This window comes from Oryzias latipes, chromosome 16 (assembly GCF_002234675.1).
Source record: "Oryzias latipes chromosome 16, ASM223467v1".
Taxonomy (NCBI): Eukaryota; Metazoa; Chordata; class Actinopteri; order Beloniformes; family Adrianichthyidae; genus Oryzias; species Oryzias latipes.
This window is the reverse complement of record NC_019874.2, coordinates 11,852,954-11,862,341: the sequence shown is the minus strand read 5'-3', so window position 1 is coordinate 11,862,341 and position 9,388 is coordinate 11,852,954. Positions and strand designations below refer to the sequence as shown.

General features: G+C 38.5%; 1 protein-coding gene across 1 annotated transcript; it reads right to left on the bottom strand.

The window, feature by feature from the left end:
* Nucleotides 1-643: 643 nt before the first annotated feature.
* Nucleotides 644-9,117, bottom strand: nrsn1 (neurensin 1). Its single transcript, XM_004077679.4, has 6 exons — nucleotides 8,985-9,117; nucleotides 5,530-5,641; nucleotides 5,341-5,433; nucleotides 5,096-5,214; nucleotides 4,660-4,847; nucleotides 644-4,524 (listed from the first exon to the last, which is right to left on the bottom strand). The coding sequence occupies exons 2-6, from the start codon at nucleotides 5,626-5,628 to the stop codon at nucleotides 4,421-4,423; spliced, it is 603 nt and encodes a 200-aa protein (XP_004077727.1). The 5' UTR covers nucleotides 5,629-5,641; nucleotides 8,985-9,117; the 3' UTR covers nucleotides 644-4,420.
* Between the last annotated feature and the right edge of the window lie 271 nt (nucleotides 9,118-9,388).

Genomic DNA, 9,388 nt, shown 5'->3' with positions numbered 1-9,388 from the left:
CCCGCGGGCCAAATGTGGCCCGCCATGTAATTTAATGTGGCCCGCGAGAGCATTAAAGTTTTTAATTTCTTTAAATAAAAAATAAAAATTGTTTTTTCTTCATGTCTAGGGGGAATCTGACTTGAAATATCGGATCGGGCAACTATACTTTAGGACTTAAACACTGTCCATATAACCTAACCTGACAGAATCAAATGTAAAAGGATTTATGCTGTAACAAGCAAACATATGTTTTCTATGCAACTGTAATTGTCACTTTAAAAAGTTATAATAAATAAATAATGAGTTACTTAACTTTACGGAGTAGGTACATTTATTTTTCTTTACATTTTGTTACATGAATAAATTATATATCTGGCCCTTTAAGGACAACCACTGTGCTGATGTGGCCCTCGGTGAAAATGAGCTTGACACCCCTGGGCTAAGGTGAACAGGTCGCCAGTCCGCTGCAGGATTCCACACTCACACGCACACCTAATTTACAGTCAACAATGAACATATGAAGCCTGTTTTTGGCTGTAGGAGAAAACCGGAAAAAACAAACACATGCATGAGGAGAACATGCAAAATCCACACAGAAAGAACCTGGCCAGGATTTGAACCAGGTCCTTCTTGCTTTACGGCAAGAGGGTAACAAATGCACAACCGTTAGTCATTTTTATTCCAATTAAACACACATCCGTAATTTCAATATAATCCAATAAAAAAAATCAAAAAACAAACAAACAAGCTTTACATAAATTTGAGCTGCAGAAAGATCATTTTTATTGTTCTTCAAAAAATAGATTGTGTAAACACATTCATGAATATATACTGTTGTTTTTTAGTCCAATATTTTATAGGATCAGTATTCTTTACTATTTATTCATTATGACTGACTGAGATAATCCACAGTTACATCGGGAGTGACATATGTTTAGACTAAGATAATGAACAGGACTAAAAAAAAACCTTGAAAAATATTGGTGATGCATCATAAAACAGCATAACATTTCAGCAAACACATTCACTTCATTACGTTCTGAGAAAGTGGAGGGATTGCCCTTTACAATTTAGATAGCAGTATGGCTTCAATTTGCAGCTCAGAGGTTGAATAAGTTAATTCAAAAACCTTCATTATTTTTGTTTGTTTTTTTCCTTCTTTTTTTATATCAGAATTCAGCTACATGATTATTTTCTGGACCCAATGACAAGATTATTTTTTTTTTTCCCAAATTGGAAGGATGAAGACAACAGAAGTCACAGGGCTGAAACAAAAAGGTCAGCTTACATGTGAGATCGGCACAGCAGCTCATTGTTTCATACCGCAAATATCTTACATCACTGAGGCAATGGTTTGGAAAAAACGGTTGGTTTTCCAAACATGATGACCTTCAGAGTAACATTGTTTTAACCAGTTACAGTGCATCAAGTCACATCTTCACCATAAGGGTTTCGTTCTGGCACTTTGAATCAAGGGTAAGCGAGAGAAACAACTTTAGAAACAAACATGAGTCAAAATTGCAGGATCAAAGTTAAGATATATGGTTAAGAATAAAATTTGAAAAAAGTAAAAGTAAATGGAATAACTCCATTTTGACAGATATGATGGCGCTGTGTCAAAATGTCAGTCTGTATTTTTTATGAGTTGCACACAAAAATGAATATTAATGTAAATATGCCAACTCAGCTAATGTGTGCTAACGCTGTGCTAGACATTTTTTTTTACGTGTTTTTAACAAGGGTGGGAGTTAGCGCAGTCACGGTGACACTTGTTTTAGCTCTATCAATCTATGTTTAGGCGTGTTGTAAGGTTGGGTGTTGTTGTAAATGTGCTAAAGAGGATAGCTTAGCAAAGTTGGGCACTTTTTTTAATTGTTTTTTTACACGTTACTAACTAGGTTGGAAGTTAGCGTAGTCTTACTAATGTTTGTTTGAGCGATATTAGTCTGTTGTTTTTTTACGGGTTGCAAACAAGGTTGGGTGTTATTGTAAATATGCTAGCACGGCTAACGTGTAGCAGTGTCGGACCGTTTTATTTCACTTGTCACTAACAAGGTTGGTAGTGGTGTCAGGCTGGGTTTTTTTTAGATGTTGCGAACAATGTTTGCAAACGGGACTGACACTAACGCAGCTAACGTGACAAACAAGGTCTAGAGTTACTGTGAACGCAGTTAATAAAGTCTGAATGACTAACAAACTTATTTCTGAGTCTTTTGTCTTGTTAAATGGGCCTTATAGTTCTGTGCACCTCATACATGACAAAAGTTCAAAACTGGGCCATTCACTGATGGTTCGCTTTATAATCCGTTGCGTTCTATAGTGCGTAAAATATAGTAAAAAATGTCAATCTAACCTTGTCAACCTAAAACCTAGCCTCTGGCTACAGCAGTGAGACAAAAATTGGTTTTACAAGAGTGTTGACGATTTCTGCTGCTTTCTAAATACCAGTGATAAGCTGAGGGCTGCTGGAGTTTGGAGTGTGAGAGCAGAAGGGAGATTGTTAAGCATCTCTGAATCACTACAGCATCAGCGCTGTCAAACACGACTGAGCTGAGTCGATTCCTGTTATGCAACCTGTCCGTCTTGCTACTTGTCTGTCTTTAATGCATTGATGTTCCATCTTGATGTCCACATGGGACACAGTCGTGGAAATTGTGTGTTCAGCATCATAAATCATTGGTTGCTTTCATGAGCTTGTGAGTCTACATCATCACAAGAAACAAAAAGAACATTCGGGTCAAGAAAATGTGTCAAAAACGGATTATATTCTTAGGTCGAGTGGAAAATGCACGTCGGGAAAAGAGTGGCCAGCCTGTTTCACTGTAGCTTCTTTCATTCTGTCTTGTCTCATCTATTGATCCTGTCTGAAGGTTTACTGAAGGAAACAAGGTCAGAGGCCTAATGAGACAGAGGAAAATGTCAGCGTGAAACCTGTGCTGAAGTTTTCTCCCCGTCTGTCTTCATGTCTAATCTGACCTGACACTGCCAACCTTCAGCGAGCCATCTGTTAAGACTCCTGTGATGTGGACTGAAAAAGGCCTTTCAAAAACACAACCCTGTGATTCATAACGTTCCCTCTGTGGTGCTCAGGTGAATGTGCATTCACAGAGATGTAATCTTTTACACCACTATCCTTAGATTGGCACTGATCGTGGCAATGTTGGATGTATACACTGCAAAAACAGGCCCATTAGAAATAAGTCCAAAATTCTTACTCCATTGACAGATTTTCTTTCAAGACCCACTCTAATCAAAACAGTGTTTTTGTTGTTTTCTCATGATGGAGGACAAATGTCAGGAAAATTAATCTAGTAAACCAAAAATTAATGAATCAAAATAATTAATTAATCAAAAATTAATCAATTGTGTTACTGAGTATTTATTCAAATTGTTGCTAATCGGGAGGAGATGAAAAAAACTGTTGGACAAAGCTTGTAAATGTGACGTACAAGCTCTTACAGTAATCCACAAGCTCCCTGCTCCACTCCATTCTGATGCGTCCACTTGTATGTTTTCCTTTGTCCAATTTGGATGGCTCCAATATTGCTTGCCATTTCTGGTGCACCAGTAATGTTAGGTTGGGGGTTGTGAGGGGCTGTAATCTAGCAGGAGAGCATGAAAACGGATGGATAATGGGTAGGGGGTGGGCTTGCCAACAGTCCCGCCCACAACTTAGAATTTCTAATGATTTACTGCCGCTTTAGAGAAACTGCGTCTTCCATAATGACATTTTTTTTTTTGGTTAAAAATTACATAATCATAATTAAAATAACTCTGGGAACGCTACATCAAATAGATCGATCAATAGATCAAAAGAGGATCAGCGTGGTACTTTAAATAAGCAAAAAAGTAAAAAAATTGTGTCTACTAGAATTCTTATTTTAAGAATAAGATTCTGGTTACCAAGACATGTTTTGTCAAACTAAAATTATTTTTCCACTGAAAAACTATTCTTGGTAAGATTATTTTTCTTAGATAAGACCATTTTTCTTAAAACAATGGTTTCTTAAGATTAATTTTTTCCAGTGTATGTTCCTACTTTTAATGATCTTACATAAAAGGCTTGTTGTGTTGAAATACAGAAAAGATTCACTTTTCTCTCCTGCAACACAACTTAAATTACCCAACAAAAAAATATATAATAATTGTTAAAACATTGTTTTGACAGTTGCTTCCATTTTTTTTTATTTTGCACATCTGTGTTGTTAGATTTTGCTTTAATCAAATAATGACAGTACAGCTTTATTTCGCTTAATAGCTCCTTGACATTAAAAATGTCAAATATGGATAATGAAAATAATGAACCAAAAGGTACCAGTGATGTAAGATGACCTTTCCTGAAGAGGAAGTGCTCACACACTGACAAACTCACTCAGACAGTGTGAACACTGACAGATCCTTATCCAAACTTCACTTCATGCTTTCATCTGGACACCAATCAGGTTTCTGACTTTGTGGTGACAGGTTGGATGTTCTGCACTTTGGACAGCGAGACAGGCACCTTTCCCTCTCCAGGAGCCGGTGCTCTCATTATTGGAGAACCTGGGACAAGAGCAGTTACTGCTAGGAGGGTACTCGTGTATCATCACTGACAGCTCAGCAGTCGAAAACTGTCATTCAAGTGACATTGAGTTGCAAAAAAAATAAAATAAAATAAAGTTGGTGAGTTTTCCTTACCAACTGTGGCATGCAGATCTGCCAATCGCTCCTTAAACTTCTGCTGCAGGTACAGTTCTTCTTTGGAGTAGCTTCTGGCAAAAGCAGACAGCAGAAGACCGACAGCTACTGACGTGCCGCCCACAGAGAACAGCACAGCACCCGTCAGCTTACAGACATCCAGAGCACGGTTGAAACTGACAGCATGGCTGTACAAAAACAAAGAAGTTCACAGCATTTGTTGTCATCTAGTTTATTTTTGATTTGTAATTAATGAATTTTTTATATTTTGTTTCACAGGTTTTGCAATTTTTAAGTATAAAAGGCTGCATGCAGTCTGTTCATGCATGCAGTTATTGATAAAAGATGCACATACGGGACATTTCAATCTCATGCTTTTGCTCTTCTGAAGCAATAAAGGTGATTTTTTATTCATAACAAATGATTGTTTTAGTACCTGTCAATAAAGAGAAGATCATGTTCACCAAACGCTTCAATCCTTGTCGGAGTCACGTAACCCACCAACAGCACAATGAGTCCCGCAAACAAAATCAGGGTCCCAAACGCGAGACAGACCTGCATGAGGGAGAAACGTCTGTCGCAAAACTCCATTTTCTGGAATCTAAGATTCAGTTGAAAGTACATAAATGGCACATTTTGTGTTGTTTGATCAGTTTTAGAAAGTACAAGTGTTGTTCTAACCTTCCAGAGTAAAGAGCTCCACCTGCTAGGCGATCTCTGAATCTGAAAATCTTCATCACGTTCCCAGATAGAAGCTGTGCATTCCTCATAAAACTGCAAACAATAACCCCCAAAAAAAGAAAGAAAAAAAAGATGCACACAAGAATGTAACTAAGTTGAATGAGTACATATGTGTGTTTGTAATATTACCTGGTGGAGGTAGGAGCGAACTCCGTACTGCTGGTAGTTTCCACCGCCTCGAGCTTGCTCTCCATGTTCCGACCCACAGATGTCTGAGCATGTAGTCATTCTTCACACCTGTCTGCCCAGGAGCACACGCACACACACACACACACATATAAACACGTGCATGAACGTTTCCATGTCCACCCACGCCGCCTGTGGACAAACTCCTTCTGGCTTTCAGCCGTGCATAAACACAGACACTTAAATGCATGTTTACTGGCTTCACCAATTCATGCACATAAACATGGATTGTCCCCCGCACCCACTGCCGAGTTACGTAACGTTGTGCCAAAGGCATGGGCTCCTCAATGCAGTGAGACTAATGCTGCATGCTCTGTTCCGTTATGAAACAAGCATCGACACTGTCACTGTTGTTGGGCTCCATGCTCAGAGTGCTGGAATGCACACATTTCGGTTTTGTTTTTGTCAAAAGGCTTTTTCCATTGTTGTCAGCTACTTATGTGTGCATGAGCATGTGAGCTATAGATGCAAAATGTGCTTTTTATTACTCCATTCTTCAGAAAATCTATTGTTAGGCTTTTATAAAATAGATGTCAGACATTAACTGATGTACTTTTTTTTTGAAAAAAAAAAGAACTGTCCAGCGAATACCTCGCCTTCCCCAAACCGTAGCCGAGATAGGCTCCAGCAACCCTGTGAGGGGTATAGTGGGTTAAAATTGGATGGATGGGTTTGTCTTCAAGTACTGCAACTTCTTCTTTCAATGCAAATCTTTTTGGTTCTGTGAAGATTTCACCCATCTGGGACTGAAACAGGTCTTGTAAGCCTAAATAGAAAACAGGAACCAGATAGATCAACCACCCCTCTGGTGCTGACCGCAACCCTCCAACACTTGTTGCTGTTATTAGAGTTTATGCTAACAGGCTCTGTGACAAATTAACATCTGAAAGATTCTGACACTTTTATCTTTGTGCTTATAACCGCTGATTATTTATAGAAGTTTCCCTTTGGAGTTCAATAGTTTTCAGTTCACAGGGAATTTCTCCATCATTCACTAAATGAAGTGTTGCATTCGATGGGTCTTTGATATTTGCTCGTGATGAAGATGCATTGATTCTGCACCACATCAGAGGGTTAAAAGGGTGAGCTTCTTTAAACGTGAGGGAAAATTAGCCAACCTCTAAACACAATGAGTCCTTTGAAACCTGCTGCCATTAAATATTCCTCTTCTTGTTTTGTCTTTCTATGCTTTAATATTTCTGCGCTAACCCAGGATATTTTTGACTTTGTGAAATTAACAGTAACTAAAGGGCTGCTAAATATTGGCACTTTCCAGTGTAATCTATTTGTGGATATTCTTAAATGGACACCTTCAGAAAAATATCAACTTATCAAAACATGTCTGGTATGGGTCAAACAAAACCTGTGTCTAATAACAAAAGAACCAAGAAGTCAGTTAACAATTACAGACACCATGACCTTTATTGCACCAATGATGATGCGTTTTTCACCAAATTTCCACCAAATAATAGCCCACAGTTTACACAGTTATGTAAGATTATTCAAGTAAACAGGTGAAGTGTATTTACTGAGACAAGTGTGCAGCAAAAATGAAATGTGAGAGAGCCTGATGGGGGCACTTATCTAACTTAGCTTGCCCTTTTTATAAACAATCCCCACAGATGTTTGGATATTGATAGTAATGCTTAGAACCTGCTTACCAAGGAGTCAAGTTTCTAAAAATAGGACAAACAAAAAGGTTTATTGATTATATCTGGTTCTGGTGTTTCTTTTTCTGGCTATGCATGTATAGAAAGTATGTCCAAAGTCCAGCACATGGGCCAAGTGCATTCAAATTTCCACCAGCTCACAGGTTCCCATCATAAAAATACATACGTGGTCCCCAGCACTTTCCACAAACTGTGTGTATGATTTCTTGATTGTGGTTGGCTAAATTCTTTTATCAGCCTTTATAAACCTGTGACAACACTCCCTGGATCCTGCTTTCTAGGTCTTTTCTAAGGTGTCTGCTGTAAATCTGTGAATACGCTGTCACTCAGGAGTGTCCTGACAGAAAATAAGATGGCTTTTCACCATAAAGCACATACGGACTGTAACTCTCTACAAAAAATAAAACAATAAACAATTCAACTCCCAAGTCTCCCATCTAGGCCTCAGTTTGATGCCAATATGAAGGACCTGGAAATGAAATCAATAACCTGAAGCTGATTTGGTGTAAGAATGTCTTGGGTGTGTAACTTTTGGTCTCTTGGCCAGGACTCCTTTGGAAAAGAGATCGATGGATTTCAATGAGACTTTCCAGTAGATAAAGAAAAAAAATTAAGTAGTGAAGGAGTTGCCGGTAACAACTGCAAAGAAAAGGGGAAATTTGATTAAATGTATTTTTTAAGAAAAAAGTATAAAACATCTTTTTCGATGGTTTGTACTTTTGAATAGTATATTTGTATATAATGTAATTATAAGGTTTCATATGGTTGTCCCTAACACTTTTTTACCTCCCTAAATCTTGCCCTCTTTGCAAAAAGTTTGGACAACTCTAAGCAATAGTACATTAGAGTTAGAGGAGTACATTTTGATATTTTTGTGCTTTTTTAATATGGTTGTTTCAGAGTGCTCTATATGAAAAGTGCTATATTAGTAAATATTGATTTGATCTGTATATAATTATATTTATAAGAGCTGTATATTTTTTTATTTCAGTATCTTATCTTATCTTACCTTATCTTATCTTTTAGCTCAGAAAGTGTCAATGTGGATAGGACTTTCTAACCACAATGTCAAACAATATGGCAAGGTTGTACCTAGAGATGTGTATTGCATACAAATGTTTCTGAGGACATTTGAAAGACTAAATGACATGAAATGTTTTTAGAATGAGGGTGTTTAAGGGCGTGGGGGACAGTAATCCTGCCGGTACTGCGTGTGCCTTTTGAATCTGAAGCGCACAGCGCGGAGCTGTCCATGGTGCTGAACGCCATTACCATCCAGCCCCTGGAGAAAACACACGGACGTAATGTATGACGCCAGTGTGAGAGCAGACCTCGTCCATCCGTGCGTCCAACACTCTATCAAGCACGAGCCAACAAACACATTCAAAGCTCACTTTATACCAAACTTGAACGGAGGAACTTTACCGTAAAAAAGCATAATAAACGGAAAAAAGAAGCTATCCCTGAAACGGTGCAGCATTTCCCTTAAAATCATTTTGACCACATCGTCAAAAATAACAGAAAAGCAACAAATATGTTGCAAAGTAGGAACATCGTTTTGCATTCAGAAGTCACGTCAGATGGTTGATTTTTTTACGGTGTGCGGATCTGCACGACCTAGGTGATCTCCGTTTTTTTTTTTCCCCCGGTAGCGGAAGCGGCAATCCTTCTATTTCTTCTAAAGGCGGGAAAAAAAACAAGAAACAAACGATAGAAATCTGCACTTACCTGTCATTAGCAGCTCAGAGAGTGATCACTCGCTGCTGTTTCCTCAACCGGGTCCCATCACTCTACAGTCACCTCTCGATCCCTCCCTTGTTTCCACCGATGATTCAGAGATTCACGCCATCCACTGCGCATGCGTGTCATCCCTGACAACATATGATTAATCCACGAGTATAAATAACCAGGCGGGAGGGTAGGCAGGGAAAGCAGACTGGGATGGTTTTCATGAATGAAAAAAGTCATAGATAGATAGATGGATGGATAGACGGATTCTGAATGAATCATAGTGGTTTGAATTGTCTATGTGAAACACACTTTTAAGATTCCAGACACATTGGCGGGCTGGCTATTTTTGGCTCTGTGAATGACGTACACTATTAGTCATCATCTCTGGGCTCCTCTTGAAG